This window comes from Cnephaeus nilssonii (assembly GCF_951640355.1).
Source record: "Cnephaeus nilssonii genome assembly, chromosome: 7".
NCBI classification, from domain to species: domain Eukaryota; kingdom Metazoa; phylum Chordata; class Mammalia; order Chiroptera; family Vespertilionidae; genus Cnephaeus; species Cnephaeus nilssonii.
This window is the reverse complement of record NC_137078.1, coordinates 53,272,663-53,289,957: the sequence shown is the minus strand read 5'-3', so window position 1 is coordinate 53,289,957 and position 17,295 is coordinate 53,272,663. Positions and strand designations below refer to the sequence as shown.

The following is a 17,295-nucleotide window of genomic DNA, read 5'->3' as shown; positions in this document are numbered from 1 at the left end:
TAATTTTAGGCACTTACAATTAGGTTTCATTGTGAAACAATTTCTAGAAATTGATTTGTTCAACTGTGTACCAGATGAGTAATAAATAACTGGGTGCTGGTAAAACCTCCCACCGTGACTGTGAAAATGCAGCAAGAGTGTTGATACAAAAATAACTTTAGAAATATGTTGAAACATTCACTATTTTTCCAAAAACAATTGCATCACTTCCTAGAAACATAAGTACATGGCTTTTCAACCATTGTGTGTGTGTATTTTTTTTAATAAAGTATGGGAGGAGTCTTTAAATACAGTGATGAAATGAAAAAGTAGTCAATGGAATTTTACTGGCACAACCTAGAAGTCAGGATCAGATCAACAATATATGCACTAGAAACAAACACTGAACAATGTTCTGTGTGAGCCCTTGGAAGCCACCAAAGCACAAACAGGAATTGGTGTTAACAGTTGGACTGGACATCAGAGGGACTATGGGAAGCAGTTGACCTGAAATCCAAGATGATACTTTTATTAGCAGATAAAGCAGATTTTTATGCCCTTTTATATATTTGGTTTCCAAACTTATTCTTATGCTCTTTTGTAAATTTGTCTTCATACAGGCACATCATCCTAATATATAAAAACCCAGGGGCCATCATGATCAAAACAACTGGTGTGGGGCCACCAGGCCAGCAGAGGGGTTAGTGAAGGACGACCAAATGACTAAACATCAGGCTGCATGGGGCAACCAGGCCAGCAGGGGGTTAGTGAGGGATGACCAAACAATTGAACAGCAAGCTGTGTGGGGTGACCAGGCTGGCAGGGGAGTTAGTGAGGGATGACCAAATGACTGAACAGCAGGCTGCATGGGGCGAGCAGGTCAGCAGGGGGGTCAGTTGGGGGCAACCAGGGCTGGCAAGGGGGCAGTTGGGGGCTACCAGGCCAGAAGGGGGGGGGGCAGTTGAGAGCGACCAGGCTGGTGGGAGGATAGTTGGGGGCAACCAGGTAGGCAGGGGGTCAGTCAGGGGTGACCAAGCTGGCACAGAGGGCAGTTAGGGGCTACCAGGCTGGCAGAGGGGGACAGTTGGGGGTGACCAGGCTGGCAGGGAGGGGGGGAGCAGTTGGGAGCAACCAGGCCGGCAGGGGCAGGCAGTAAGGGGCGACCAGGCCAGTGGGGGGGGCATTGGGGGTGATCAGGTCAGCAGGGGGGGCAGTTAGGGGCGATCAGGCAGGCAGGTAAGCAGTTAGGAGCCAGCAGTCCCGGATTGTGAGAGGGATGTCTGACAGTTGGACATCCCCCGAGGGGTCCCGGATTGGAGAGGGTGCAGGCTGGGCTGAGGGAACCGCCCTCCCGTGCACAAATTTCATGCACTGGGTTTCTAGTTGTAAATAAAAGTCCCAAAATAAGCAAGTCTGACTCAAGAAGGCAATAGCTGGACCACCACTACCATCTGTGTTCAAGAATAACATCACATACTTGTGTGTACACCTTCTTGTTCAAATAACTTTAAAATCCTTAATGATCCTTTTTCAAATGAGTAGCATCTGGGTCCCTTCAAATTTCAACCATTAGATGAGTTTATTGCTGGGATTTAAAAACTACCAGAAAAGAAATCTGAGTGTTCGAAGCAGTGAAATCAACCTGTGTTCATAATGGAAGTGTAAGAATTCCTAAAACCTCTTGCCCAACATAAATAGAGCAATTTGATTTTAGTCAAATTTGGTTATCTTTCCCACCACTTGCTTTATGAAATGTGTACTGTTTGTTTATTTATTTGTAGGAAAAAACTTCCAGCTATTTCAGCATTAGAAATCTGACCACTTTCGAGTTATCTTTCTTAATTGGAGCCAAGGGTTGTGTGCATCATTGAGATTTTTTATTCAGTCCATAAACTTGTTAAATTCAAGAAACTATATCATGTTAGATCTTATGATTTTGGAGTTTAGATTTGGCTTCCTCCCCAGATCAACAAACCTTTCTGTAATGGATTGAATTGTGTTCCTCAGCCCAAACCAAATTTTATATGTTGAATTCCTAACCCCCAGGACCACACATTATAACTTTATTTGAAAACAGAGTCTTTGCAGTTGCAATGAATTAAGATGAGGTCATACTAGAGTCGAGTGGGCCCCTAAACCATCATGATTGGTGTTCTTATAAAAAGGGAACATTTGGACAGGAGAGAATACTATGTGGGATGATGTGACTTGCCTACAAGCCAATGAATGCCAAAGATTGCGAACCTGTAGAAACTAGGAGAGTCGCTGTCTCCCTCACAGCCCAGGGGAACCACTGGAAGGACCTAACACTGCCAGCATCTTGACCTTGGACTTCCAGCCTCCAGAACTGGGAAAAATAAATTTCCATGATTTAAGCCACTCAGTCTGTGGTACTTCGTTATGGCAGTTCTAGCTCACTAACACCCCTTATTTACTGCTATGCCTGCAAATAGTCTCATTGGCTGATTAGTGATTCTCTTTTTATCTCTGCTCTTTTTCATTAAATGGGGATATTTGCATCTTAGCAGCTATCCTAAGAGTTAGCCTTCAGCATGATGGTCATTAAAAAAAAAGGACAATATCTTTAAGCATTAATCCTGGCCTTTGAAAAGATGAGACTTGGTAAACAGAATGAGACTATTTGTCATCTGCTTACACCTCCCTTTAAAAAGTACATTGTAGCAGCTCACTTGATACATGCCAATATTAAACAAAAATTAAAAAAAATATTTTGACATAAATGTGAGCCTCGATCTTAGCTAGAACCACCTGGACATCCCACTGATGTCCTTAAAGTGGGATCTAAGCAACAAGAGGGTTTCAAGTAGGAAAATTAATAACAGTATCTTTGCTCTTAGGAAGGAAAAATGGGTATGATTCTGCTAAGTTGGGAAACAAAATGGGATCCACAAACTCAAGCTACTCCTTAGAAAATAGAAATGGAGGTAGTGATGTCAGGGGAAGAACAGCAGTCAGCTACTGGATGGAGTGATGTCCTTCCCAGTCCTAGGAAAAGAGGAACTAGATGAACTTCCTAAACTGCAGCTACACTCCCAACTTCCAGCTCTCTGGGCCGCATTTGACAAAGGTAGTTCTCAAGCTTTAGTGTGTATTACCAGGAGAATATCTAAGACACAGCTTTCTGGGCTCCAGTTCCAGTAAGGTCCAGAGTGGGACCAAAGAGTTTGCATTCCAGCCTATTGAAAACTATTCCTAAGTGATGCTAATGTTGCCAGTCCAGGCATGATACTTTGAGAACCACTAGACTACATAAATGTTGTCAAGTCTCCCTGATGAAACAAATCACCTGGAAGGAACTTGTTTTTAAGAAATACAAAATCCCAGGTCCCCTGCCAGATTTCTTTCTGGCTCATGACCTCCAGGGAAAAGAACAGGATTTTCTATTTTAACAAACTTTGTGTGATTAATATGATTAGGCAAGTTTGGGAAATGCTACATCAAATCTCTATGAGTTTCATTTTAGCATCTGTCATTTTTCCACCTACCCACGGGTTGGTTTTACAATATAGAATAGTTGTGTGATAAGTTAAGAGTAGCACAAACCCTGGGTTCTGTAACCCTAATATGCTGGCTCTATAGGCCGACAAAAAAAAACCCACTCTTCATTTCATGAACAGGTTCCCTGGGAGATGGTCTTAATACCAACTGGTCCCATTAGACCAACTCAGTCCAGAGACCATTCTGAAACAGGCTCAGATGACATAGCCTTTACTGGCAACTCTCCTACTTCTTTTCAGCTCCTTCTTATCTCATAGCCCACTTCCTGCTTTGAATATTAATGGGGGCTCTAGCCTCAGGCTTTTCCCTCTAACTTTGCAAGCTCTTGCATGTAGGTTATGCTCTAGGAAGTTTTATTTCAAAATCACCTTCTCATATTTTGGCAGAAATAGTCTTGCTGCACCTGCAGAGGAAATCCCATTGGTTCAGCAGCTGGCTGATAGTAATGCAAGTTAACCCTTTAAAGGATAGTTGGAGATTTGCAAAGAACTTGTAGTAAAACTGCTTAGGGCTCTATTATACCCATGTGCTGCTTTGGCATACGCATAATTCCTTTCTCTCAGATCCAAATTCCAACCACTTACTCAAAATTGAGGCGTTCTGTAAATGACTTTTTTGGCATCATATTTTACCTCATGGAATTTATAGTGGTTTTAAAATAATAGCATCATACATATCATCTTTATCCTTTGCAGCAAATCTACAAGGTAGGCATCACTCTTTTTTTAAAATAAGGACACTGAGGCTAAGTGAGATTAAATATAGAAATTTTCAAGGTTACTCTCAGTAGCCTGTGACACTCTTTCTCGGTTTTGTTTGCTACCTATACCTGTGGGTGTAAGGTTGAAATTCAGCCCCCATGCCAAGATAAGAAATGACATCGCTGACTAAAAGACACGTTATTTTATACACAGGCATATATTTATCTCTTTTATTTTTTTTCTAAGAGCAATCATCCCATAATCAACAAATATTTACAGTTGTTTTCTTCAAGAAATCTAAGAAGACTCTCTTATATACTCAAATTTAAAGGCTGACCAAAATGGTACAACATAAAAGAGGATAAATAAATAGAAAATCAACTCTTGACCCTTACCTATAGTGTATCTGCCTAGTCGTCTTACACATCACCCACAGAGACTGCAGTCAGGTCACTTACATTTTCCATCAAGTTTTTATTGAGCACGTTCTATGTGCTTAGCACTGTGCTGGACTCTACAGGTACAAGATATATACAAAGCATGGGTCCTGCCCACAAGGAGCTTACAATATGGTTAAGTATTAAAAAAACCATGATGACAAAGCTCTTAAAATACATATTGTACAAATCATTTTTATATAAAAAAGCATTTCAGATAATAAAAACAAAAGAAAGCCTTAGGACAAAAATGAAATGGAAAACACTTATCCATCAGATGAGCCTAGAGATATTTTGAATTAACAAAACAATTCAGTAAAAAGCCTGGATTAATGGAAAATATGAGCACAAATGTTTTAAACAGAGCAATTAAACATTTTAGTATTCATAGTACCTGAAAGTATATCAACCAAGGTGTATTTTTTACAAATCTTTAAGGTACCTCAATAATTGCAATCATCTTAATAACACATTCCTTTGGAATGTGCTTCCAACTACTGAGGATGCTGATAAATTTTGTTTCCTTAAGTAGTACGTATGGTTCCTTATAACCTGGATTTCATCACTTATTTAATTTTTAAAAGTCATTCTTATAGACAGTAACACTGTGGATACATTCAACTTCATCTAAATTTTTATATATTTCACGCACCAAAGTCCACTTATAACTATAAGACACACATACATATTCTATATAATAAAGAGCTAACATGCTAATTAGAACAGATGGTGGAACAACTTTCTGGAACGAACTTCCAGAACGACCAGTGGGCGAGGAGCGGGGTTACGGGGCCTTGAGGCAGCCGGGGCTGCCACCAACCTCTGCAGGGTGATTGATGGGGGGGGGGGGGGGGAGGATGGGAGGGATCCATGGTTGATCGCCCCACAAAGGGTGGGGGCAGCCGGGGCTGCAAGGGCTGAGCCCCTCGCACGAATTACATGCATTGGGCCTCTAGTTTACATATAAAAGATAATGACTGATTTTCTCTTCCTTCTTTGAGAGAATATAGCTTCTGATGGAAGCTCAGTCTTCTAACGCTAAGTTTTCCTGTTTTTGTTTGTTTGTTTGATCTCTCTCTGGCTCTAAGATCTTGGCATGACTTGGCATGCCTCTTCACATTACTCTGGCAAAACCTCTCTTGGGAGCAGCACAGCTGGGATTTGTTTATTTTGTTTCACACTGGGTTGCTGTGGTGCCGAACAAAAGCACTGATTCTGCAGTAAGGTGGAGGTGGGAGTAGGCAGAAGTTCATTTCTTCCGATGTAGAAGTCATAGGTCAAAATTACACCTATATATTATATATACTCAAGAGCCAGGTCTGTACAGTCCACTTATAAAACATCTTAATACCACATTTTTGTTTTACATATGGATCCCATAGAGCTTTACAATAATTACTAGAACTACAATAAAACTTAGATCAAGCACCATTTCTCACATGTAATTTTTAAAAAGTTCCTAAGAAATGTATTTCATTTTGAGGTTTAATTCTATCCTCACTATAACATCATTACATGGTTATGAGAATCTGTGTTTACTGAAGATAATAAAGAAAACAAAGATGAAAGCATTTGTTAAAAATAAGTAAGTGTGTTACTGAATCATGATTCAGAATATTTGATGTTATAGAGCTTATTATTTTGGGTGAATTAGTATGAAATGGATATTTTTCTGTGGATTAAGAAGTATTGAAACTATTTTATACTGACATATGTTGTCTCTATATCAGGTTTCAAACTTATTGGACAAAGATCATTCCTAATTCAGAAATATCTTTACCAAATAGTCACTCTTTTTCAAATCTTTCCAATCATTTTGTTTTTTTTATTACGTTCACATTTAGAGCTTCAATAAACATTATTATATCAAACTGCCTGTGATTATTCTGCCTGGATGTAGCATTCTTAAATCAGTAAAGTTTCATATGGAAATTCCCAAGTTGGAAACATGGAAACAAAGGGCTTTATATCACATTTTATGAAATTTTCAACGGTGGATCTTGTACATACATTGTTCCTTTTTTGAGAATTTATCAAATAAATAGCATCTTTCTTGGTGTCAAGTACTGCATTAGTGCTAAGAGAGCTATAAAGAATATCTGAGAAAGGGTCCTGACCATCACTCAATACAATTTTGCCCCAGGAAAAATGCATACATAGTGAAAATATTTAGGGAATAAAACAATACTCTTCAAAATGAGCACTATATGACTTCAGAGTTGTGGATAGAGGTAAGAGGAGGACAAAGATACTGAAATTATTCAAGGCTGAAGGACAAGGTGAGATTTAAACATGTGAGAGATGAGTAGGTTTTGCATGGGCAAAAATAATCATGAGGTATTATAAACAAGAATAAGAGCCAGGGATCTGAAGTTTATTCTGTTCATGACATTTAAACCCACACAGTAAAGAAGCCAATTTATAGTTGAAACTGAGAACTCATATCAGATAGTTGGAGATAAAGAATTAATCACAGTTAGCAGTTACAGAGTACCTTTTGTGTTACACTCACTTTACATACATTATCACAGTAACCTCACAGGTATTATTAGCTTTGGTTTATAGATAAGTCACTGAGACTGCATAAGGTTAATTAACTTTCTCAATGTCACAGAGCTAGTGAGTGGAACAGCTAGATTTAAATCCAAGTTTGATTCCAAAAACCCATGTTTATATTACTCCATCACATTGTTTTATAAATGGAATGTCATTGTAGCAAATTGGGACAACCTGGAATCAAAATACTTGAACTTGGATTTGGTTTCCTATATTAGTCATGAAATATTGGACAAGCCTTCTGTAAACTTTACTTTCATTCGTAAAAATAAAATAATAAATAGATGACAGCTAGACAGCCACAAAGATGAGTGATGGACAGATAGATGTAACAGAAGCATGGACATTATCCTATCTAATAAAAGAGTAATATGCAAATTAACCATCACTCCAAGACACAAGATGGCCGCCCCATATGGCAAAAGATGGCTGCCCCCATGTGGACAAGATGACTGGCAGGGATGGGCAGTTGTGGGCAGTTGGGGGTGACCAGGCTGGCAAAGGAGGGCAGTTGGGGGAGACCAGGCCAGCAAGGGGGGGCAGTTGGGGGGACCAGGCCTGCAGGTGAGGTCAGTTGGGGGAGACCAGTACTGCAGGAGAGGACAGTTGGGGGAGACCCAGGCCTGCAGGGGAGGGCAGTTGGGGGGGACCAGGCCAGCAGGGAGGGCAGTTAGGGGTGACCAGGCCGGCAGAAGAGGGCAGTTGGGGGAGACCAGGCCTGCAGTGGAGGGCAATTGGGGGGGACCCAGGCCTGCAGGGGAGGGTAGTTAGGGGCAACCAGACTGGCAGGGGAGGGTAGTTAGGGGCAATCGGGCCGGCCGGGGATCAGTTAGGTGTCGTTCAGGCTGGCAGGGGAGTGGTTAAGGGGTTATCAGGCTGGCAGGCAGAAGCGGTTAGGGGAAATCAGGCAGAGACAGGTGAGCGGTTGGGAGCCAGCAGTTCTGGATTGTGAGAGGGATGTCCGACTGCCCATTGTGAGAGGCCCGATCTGGGTGGGATTGTGCCTAAATGGGCGGTCGGACATCCCTCAAGGGGTCCCAGGTTGGAGACGGTGCAGGCTGGGCTGAGGGACAACCCCCACCCTGTGCATGAATTTTGTGCACTGGGCCTCTAGTTATTGGATAATTCCACTTGATCAATAAAATGTGTTGAGTTTAAATCTGAATCAAGGGATTGTGTACAGCATCTGATTTGTGATAGTTCTATAAAGCCATTTCAAATATAGGTTTGAATGAAAATAATTGCAGTTTATAACTAATTCACAACTGGTTCTACTATTTAAGAGAAATTACTCAACTATTTTGGCTTAATTTAGTTGGCAGAAATGACAATGGAGTTATAATATAGGCTCCCATGACTCCTGATACTATATTACCATCTCTTCCCCAAATGTTCTTGTATGTGACAGCATGGCCCTTACTTAGCACAGTTCCTAAAGAAGAGCCACAATAAATATGTGTTAAATTAAATAAAAGAGAAGAGGAAAGGAAAGGAAGAAGTGAGGGGAGGGAAGACAAGAGAAAAAAAGACTGGTTGGATTTATAGGAAGGTAAGATCATATTATATGATACAAAGTATTTTTAAAAACTCTACAATTCAGACAAAATGGGTTTCTTCCCTTCATAAAAAATTCACAAATTTTGATACGTGATAACTATGTTACTTACTAATATTGCCTTTTTATGCTACCAGAGAATAAATTTTAAGAAATCCTGAATTAATAGTGGTGAACCAGAAGGCTGTGCTTGGATCTTTATTGCTTTTATTCAATGGTTCATCACCTAGCCTCATTATTGTTTTCTATGACACTTCAAGAGAGCCCTTCATCACACCTTTCAGTCTTCAAAGACAGAGAAATGAGAATTAAATTGATTCCAGAGTTACTAAGTGGCAGATAACCAGAATATTGACGTAGGGACTTTGAGTTCCAAGCTTAACCCAGAAGGACACAACTCCAAAACATTAATCACACATTTTGCATAAATAACTTTTGTCATAATATAGTCCTGCCTCCAATTAACATACTTTTCTATCTGATTAAATTTATGTCTTACTAATTGAATTCTGCCCTCAATATGTTGATTTTACATTGTCAAAAGTGCACACTGATTTTTCAAACTCATATTGTAAAATCAAAACAACCACAAAATGTAAAGGTGTTTACATGGGTTGAAATTCAGATAAAGGTTTGAAATTGGGATCAAAATCCTGGAAGATGGGTTTTTCCTTTTTTCACCATTCATCATCTATGTAATCCTGCCCAATTTCTTAAATACATAGTCAAAATCCAGCTGAAGAAGTCAATTTAACACTCGGAGGCAGGAATAAACCTATTCTCAGTGGGTATTATTGACAAGAAAAAAATTAAAGTAAAAAAAAGATGAAAACTAAGAAACAATCCAAATCAAAATATAAAATTCTCCTTCTCAGGTGGGAAGAAAAACACAAATTCAGGGAAGCGGGAATTGTAAAAAAAAATCCATCTTTGTTCTTTCATGATCTGTTAGAATAGAGAGAGAAAGATGTAATAAGCATAAACAGTTTTTTTTTTTTTTATGGTGTGAGGCAGGGGTGGGGAATCTTTTTTCTGTGAGGGCCATTTAGATATTTATAACATCATACAAAATCATCAACTTAAAAATTAGCCTGCTCTATTTGGTCAAACATTTAATTAACTCACCCCTAATGCCTTGGCAGGGCTAGACCAAATGATTTCACAGGTCTTATATGGCCCACAGGCCAGATGTTCCCCAACCCTGGGAGGAGTAAGATATAAGTAAGCAATATAAATGTCTTAGACATCAAAACATTCTGGTTTGCAATGGACACAGACAATTGTGGTGGGGAGGGCGTGAGTGGGAGGGGGATGGAGAGGGTAATGGCAGAATAAGGACACATATGTAACACCTTAATCAATAAAGAAATTTTAAAAAAACATTCTGGTTTGAAGTAATTACATGTGTGTTTTTGAAATAAAAGCTACTTAAATAACTTTGGATTTTGAATCACTTAAGCCTCTAGATCATTTAATTATGCTAAGTATGTGCTTTTTCTGAGTAATTTTTCTGGTTTCCAAGTAATCTAGAAGAATAATTAAATCATGAAGCTATATCAATTGTAGACACATGGAATGGTCAAATAATCTTGCCATACAAACCACCCTAACCAAGATATAACTATACCCGAAAAAGGCATAAGGAGGAATGCCAAATGAAATAGACATGATCTGCAATTTTTGTCCTGTCAAACCAACAAAGTAGTGTGTGTGTGTGTGTGTGTGTGTGTGTGTGTGTGTGTGTGTGTGTTTTAAGATATACAGAGCTGGTTAAGGTGAAGCAATGCAGAAACTCATTCATTGCTGAAGAAATTTTAAATCTCTAAAATTCTTTTAGAAAGAAGTCAGACTATATGCATCCTTAAAGAATATTACAATTTTGCATATCTTTTATTCTTTAAAGTAAACTTATGGTAAAAAATCAACAACAACCAAATATATTTTTAAAAACCTCTGCATTTCAATTTTGGGTTATGATGGCCTATTCAATATGGTGCTAATTTGAATACAGATAATGGGTAAGTAAGCTATAGTGTATCCTTTTAATAGACTATTACATGAATATTAAAATTATTTTAAAATAATTTGTAAATAATCTAGGGAATGCTTATTTTATGTTAAATGAAATACAATAGGATGCAATAATGCACATGTAATATTATCATAAGTATGTAAAACAAAATCAAGAAAAGTGCAGAGGAAAAATAAGAGAAAAATATATTAAAATGATGGTGGAGTTTTCTTGAGTAGAGGAAGTAAAGCTTAATAACCTGCCTTTTCTTTCTAATGTTCCTTATTTTCCAAAGTTTCTGTAAATAGCCTGGCTTATTTTTTATGATGAGGGGAAAGTATATAAGATTTACTCTAAAAAAATAAAAAATGAAGTTAGAGTACATCTATCGATAAAGAGATGGGAGCTGGATATCTCCATTCTTTTTAAAAAATATATTTTTTTATTCATTTGGCATCATTGGTTGATTGCCTCCTGCATGCCCCATGCTGGGAATCGAGGTTTCAACCCAGGCATATGCCTTGACAGGGAATCGAACCATGACCTCATAGGTCAATGCTCAATCACTGAGCCACACCAGCCAGGCTGGATATCTCCCTTCTTTTCCCTTCATTTGTTTTCCAGGGGAATCTGTGTTTAGAGCAAAAGGGTGCCTACGTTATGTGTATTATATGTATACATTTAGGGAAAGGATGTAGGACCACAAAAGATGAGTTGAGAAAAATGTTATTGGCCTTGTGACTTATAAGCTATGTTTCAGGGTCAATCAGCTTATTCTTATCCTTCAGGCATTGTTATACACTATATCTCTATTGAAAAACACATTTAGATCTTCCCCTGAAGAACAAAAGTGATTGTCTTTCAACTACCTCAACTGTGAGAGAACTAATGGCCAAAGAAACTGAGCTACTTGAATGTCCACAACCATAACAACTTATACTGAGTAGAGGAGTTATGGTACCCAGCCTTAGACAGGAAATGAATAAAATGAACATGCTAACTTTTCATTAAAATGAAGAATTCAACTTATGCAAAAAGTCAAGTATGGAACTTTTCACATTATCTCATTAAAACAAAAACAATCCCACAATGCCAGGAGGCTATTCATGCAATTAACCCTACAGTTAACAACAAAAATATTGAAAAGAGGTGTTTGATGGAGAAAAGTCAAATGCTCAGAATTTAAAATGAGCAACTGTGTATCATATTAGGCATTATGTTCTGTTTTCTACAGGGTTTATTGAATTACATGCTTTATTCAAAACAGATCTAATCAGAAGGGCAAGCAAGAAGAGTGTGCGAACCATGTGGAGAAAACACCGATCCTGCTCTAATTAAAACAGGGGTATCTTAGACTTAAAATACTCTCCACAACTATTTTTATTATGAAACATCAATGACATGCAGGCTCTTTCAGGGTATGAAAATTGATCAGTCACATGACCAGACTGGACCCAGTTTCAGAAAGTTCTCAGTTGGAGGAAATCTAAGTGAAGTTATAAAAACAACAGCTCCTCTAAGGAATCTAGTCCTCCTTAATCAGATAAGTGTGCTTAACTTCCATTTTATTCTTAGAGATATTCTGCCTTGGTAGCACAAACTCAGGTCAGAACAAGGAGATGGGGGAAGTCTATGCTGTAAATCCAGGCGGTTTCTGAATCTCACCTTTCCAAATGGTCACTCCACATCGATGTTGAGGAGCTCTGGTGAGGTAAGGAGGTGGAGCTGGATGCATACTTGTTTTTGTGGTTCCTGATCTGTAAACAGACAGAGACGTCAGTGGACAGAATTCTTGATTACGTCTCCTTTTGTCAGATGACACTCCCTTGAACATTGTCATAGGAAAGCAAAACCAAACTTTGTATATCAGCTCACATTGGTTATGATTCAGTAAATAAAGATGCTTTAGCTATTATCTTCACAATACGTCTCATGTTAAAGAACGATCTAGCTAGATCCAGTTCCTACACTAGCTTGTACTCCTGATATTATGCTGCCTTGGTTCTTATTTAGAGGCCTGCTTTAACTAAGTAAATGCACTTGGGATTGCATTGTTGACTCAATTTTAGGAGCAGATACAACTATAGGAATTTGAATATCATGTGTCTGTACATTGTCAAGTAGCAGAAAAAGAAAAAACTGAAAAAATGAGGAACCACAGGTTATATGTGAAGAGCCAGGAGTTCTGAAGTGTGGCACGTTCCCATTCCTTCTCTGGTGAGCCCTGTTTTCTTTTTGGATACTCTCCATGAGTGACTACAACATTCTCATGAAAAAACTTTGCTTCACTGTCACACTTAATTTCCTCAACTTACTCTGCCCCTGCAACCCATGGACCATTCATTTTATACCAATTTTCTTCCCTATGTGTCTCTTTAAAAAAGAAATTTTTTTTAGAGAGAGAGGAAGGGAAAGGGAGAGAAATATCGATGGGCTGTCTCCTGCACGCCCCCTACTGGGAATCGAGCCTGAAACCCAGGCATGTGCCCTGACCCAGAATCAAACTGGCAACCTGTTGTTGCATGCAACAACGCCCAGCCAACTGAGCCACACCAGCCAAGACTCTATGTGTCGCTTTTATTTTACCCTTTGTCTCCAGTCTTTGCGCCTCATTCTTCTTGGCTAGTGTATTAGTTGAACTGAATTAAATTGTCATTTTTGTTTGATCAAAATGGTTGGATATTGGAAAGTATATATGATTTAACCTAATAACAGCCTTCTAACTAATTAGTGTTTCTGACCTAAGTCTTTCTTCTCCTGAACACATCCTTCATACTGTTTCTTAGGCAAACCTTGACAAATCCTAAAAATCTTTGAAGCTTCCCCATTAACTAGAGGATAAAGTTCGAAAGTATCTTGAGTCCCACCATTGAGTGGCTCTAACCCAGACCTCTAGGTTGACCTCCTGCTTATCCTCTTCATGTAAACTCTGCTGTGATTCACTAACCTACTCACTCTCCTAGAGACCTGCCAACACTCTTTAACACCTAATTCCTGCAGAGCAAACATGTCAAGCTTGCAGCCCGCAGGCCGCTTGCGGCCCACAACGAATATTTTTGCGACCCAGCCAATATAACGGTATGTAAGAAACGTTCTAATAAAAGTTCGTAACTTAATTTTTACAGTATATACTGTTAAACATAATTATTAATAACGAACTACAATGTTCGCTAATGACTGATTACTATAATCGTGTTGCATTCATTTCCCTTTCGCGCCTTACGTGCAGGCGCACCATTTCTCTCCACTAATACTAGCAGCGAATATTTTAGCAGCCGACTGCCACGTCATTAGTCTTGTACTGACTTGTTTGGTGTGCACAATGGAACTATTTTGCTTTCAGAGAACAAGAAATATTTTTGTTATGCTTATTAATCTGTGCAGTTATTCAGTGTCTGGTAAGTTAATGTTCAAGGACAAATATTAATTTTTATTAAAATGTTCTATTATTTTATGTTAACAATTACTCATTTATTTCAGCCCTTTGTATTCAGCATGTCTCTATCGAAATAAACCTACATTTCTATGAAAATTGAAGCTTTTGTTTTTTTGAACTTGACTCTTGGACTGAATTATTTTCCTGTGGCAATTGTGGGAAAAGGATTGAAATATGAGCGGTCACACTGCCGCATCTGAACACAGCCCAGTTGTTCGGTCTGTTGCCATGGCTTGGTGGCTGCTGGGCTGTCTGTGGTTTGGCTGAGCATGTCTGATGCCTGTGTTCCTAAAGCCACTGTGCCCCTGTCTGGCGATCACTGTTGGTTTAGCTGTGAGGTTTCTTCCAGGATGACCCAGGTGCACCACAGATTGTAGCTACTCATTAGCAGAGTTCCTTCTGCTCACCCCACATCAGCTCACTAATTTCTCCCCATCTACTGAACAGCTGAACGGTATAGTGGTCTATTCTGAATTCCAATGCCAAATTTGTAACATATTATAAAGGCTTGCTGGATTCCTGAGGAATACAGAGAAAACTATTCAATAATTACCTCCTAACACCTCGAATTACCGGTGCAGGATGGTTATCGAATTGCAGGATGGTTATTACAGATCATCCTGCCTTCACAGCTATCCCCTCCCTCTCCCGCCTTTCTGTTAGCTGGCTCCATTCCATTCACCTCCAAATAGTCACACCCCTCCTTATCTTGGGAAATGAAATACACAGAAACACCTGTGCTTGACTGCTTGTTTCTTCCCCTTCCCGCAAGTGTGGCCCAATTCCTCACCTTCCTTTTCTACCAGCTTCTATACGTGTTGTATCTGCTCTTCCCGTTTCCTCTCCCTCAACTCCCTCCTAAATAATAATCCAAAGTGTAAAGCACTTGCTTTTTTCTAGGCACTGTTCTAAGCATTTAACAAATAGTTATTTATTTTATTCTTTCAAGTTGGTACTATGATCCTCTCCTCTGGACAGATGGGAAAACTGAGGCACAGAGAGGCTAAGTAACTTGCCCAGGTCGATCCACTGGTAAGTAGCAGAGCATGGATTCAAATGCAGGCAGTCTGGTTGAGAATGTGTGCCAACAACACTTGACACTTCCTCACTGTCTCCAACTCGCTGCAACTGGATTTTGTCCCCATGACAGTAAATCTAGGCTCTTGGAAACGTTAGGTATTTACTGTCGGCTCTGGTACTGTGACACTGAGGCTGGATACACCTGCACTGCAGGTGAAGGTCTAATATGTGCAAGATTGTCCCTCTCTTGTTATACAAGATAACAAAACTTCATTAATCTGGAATGAGCAAATCATTCTGATGAGGGCTGAACTAAATTTTATACTTTTATGATCTACGATCTATGAAAAGGGGCTACTTGGTCAAGGTAATAAGTAAACCCTATGAATCAGCAGAGGCATAATTTGACTTACCCCGGGGGGGATAGGAATAATTTTAGAATGTTTAAATGCAAATGTAGCTTTCTGATGCCAAATGAGTTTTGCCTGCTCCAGACAATAACATATGTTCTGCACTTCTTGATTTCCACCTTGAAGCAATGTGTAATCTAGTAGGGAAACTATTGAATAACAAGAAAATGGCATAGAATGGCATGTAATCGTGCTCTGGAGTATAAAGGGTGACTTTTGCCATCATCTAATATGTTGGAATTTTCAGAGCCTGTCCCGAGAGCTGGAGAGTTCTCAGGCACCGTGCCCGCCGTCACCAAGAGGGTGGTGAGTCCTGCAAGAGTAAAACAAAACCTGCACATCGTCCAGCTGAAAGGCGTCTTGGAGATCATGCAATCCACTCTCTCATTTACGGATGAGGCCACGAGGGCAAGGTTATTTTTTATAGTCACAAAGCTAGTTTGCAGCAAATTCTTGTCTGGAATTCAACTTCCTCATATTTTCCTTGTTTGTGTTCCATCACGAGCCCCAATAATTAATCTGTAGACTTGATCCACTTGTAATCACCCCTAGAGTAATGCAGTTATTCAGCAAACATTTATTGAGAGAAAGAGAGAGAGAGAGAGAGAGAGAGAGAGAGAGAGAGAGAGAGAGATGGATAAATGAGCAGAGTGAAAAACGAAAATATGTGAATGTGACCTGGCAATTAAACCAGTCCATGAACTCCACGGGGACAGAGATTTTGATCTGTTTTTATTCACAATGCATTGTACCCTTATTGACCAGACCAGGCCTGCCACAATGCAGCTTAATTACTACTTCATATTTTAACGAACAGTTTCCTTGTGTTTTTACCTAGAGTGTCTGTAAGTGGGTGGATGTTATTCCCATTTCATAGGTGAAAAACATTAAGACTTGGCGAAGTTAAATGATTTGCTCATCTAGACCTAGGACCAGGACTAGAAATTAGGCCTTTGCCTCCTAATTCATTACCTAACTGTAAAAAATATTGCTTTCTAATTAAAACAATCAATTGGCTTATTATTCTGTATAAGGGATAAAGATAGACATGCAACCTTCAGCAAACTCTAAAGAAATGCATATGGCTGGCGTCATATCTGCCCCGGGTCCTGCTATCTCACACTAGCCGCAAGCACTTCTTATGCTTCAGAACATGTCTTCCCTTCTTTGCTTTCTTCTCAGAGAAAGAAGAGTGGTAGTTGAGTGCCTCTTCTAATGAGGGTCTTGATGCCTCTCCATGAGACTCTGAGCCGTTACAACAACAATAAAGGCTCTAATGTCTTACAACCTTCTCCTCAGTAGAACATCATCTTTTACAGCATTATTGTCCAAAGTGATTACACTGTAACCAGACTGTGGCCTGCCATACTTCTATTTGAATCCTAGTCTTTTTTAAGGCATCCTGCCTTTTCCCCCTTCTAAAACATTAAAATATATTCCAAAGAGAATAAACCTTAAATACAGTTAACACTGATTTCCTCACAATATAACCGATTGTAGAAAACCTAAGAATTTAGAGCCAGGGGAAATAAAGTGATTAGGGGAGGTGGGGGGATGAGGTTTCATAAAGAGGTACAGGTATGAGAGAACTGGTAGGGAGGAGGGTGAAGCTTGAGCAAAGTCAAAGGGCTGAATGAGCAAGAGTCAGAGAGAGAAACAGAGAACAAAGAT

At 39.4% G+C, this 17,295-nt stretch overlaps 1 protein-coding gene across 2 annotated transcripts in view; it reads right to left on the bottom strand.

Annotated features, from left to right (window-relative positions):
- PTGER3 (prostaglandin E receptor 3) overlaps positions 1–17,295 on the bottom strand; it is a 121,032-nt gene that overhangs the window by 28,958 nt on the left and 74,779 nt on the right. The window contains exons 3-4 of one of the 2 annotated variants that reach the window (XM_079776181.1): positions 12,424–12,515; positions 4,660–9,692 (exon numbers count right to left, since the gene is read on the bottom strand). In XM_079776181.1, coding sequence (XP_079632307.1) covers positions 9,686–9,692; positions 12,424–12,515 — 99 coding nt within the window. In that variant the 3' untranslated portion in view covers positions 4,660–9,685. Of the gene's footprint in view, positions 1–4,659; positions 9,693–12,423; positions 12,516–17,295 lie in introns of those variants that run through there. The other variant, XM_079776180.1, reaches the window with a different exon arrangement.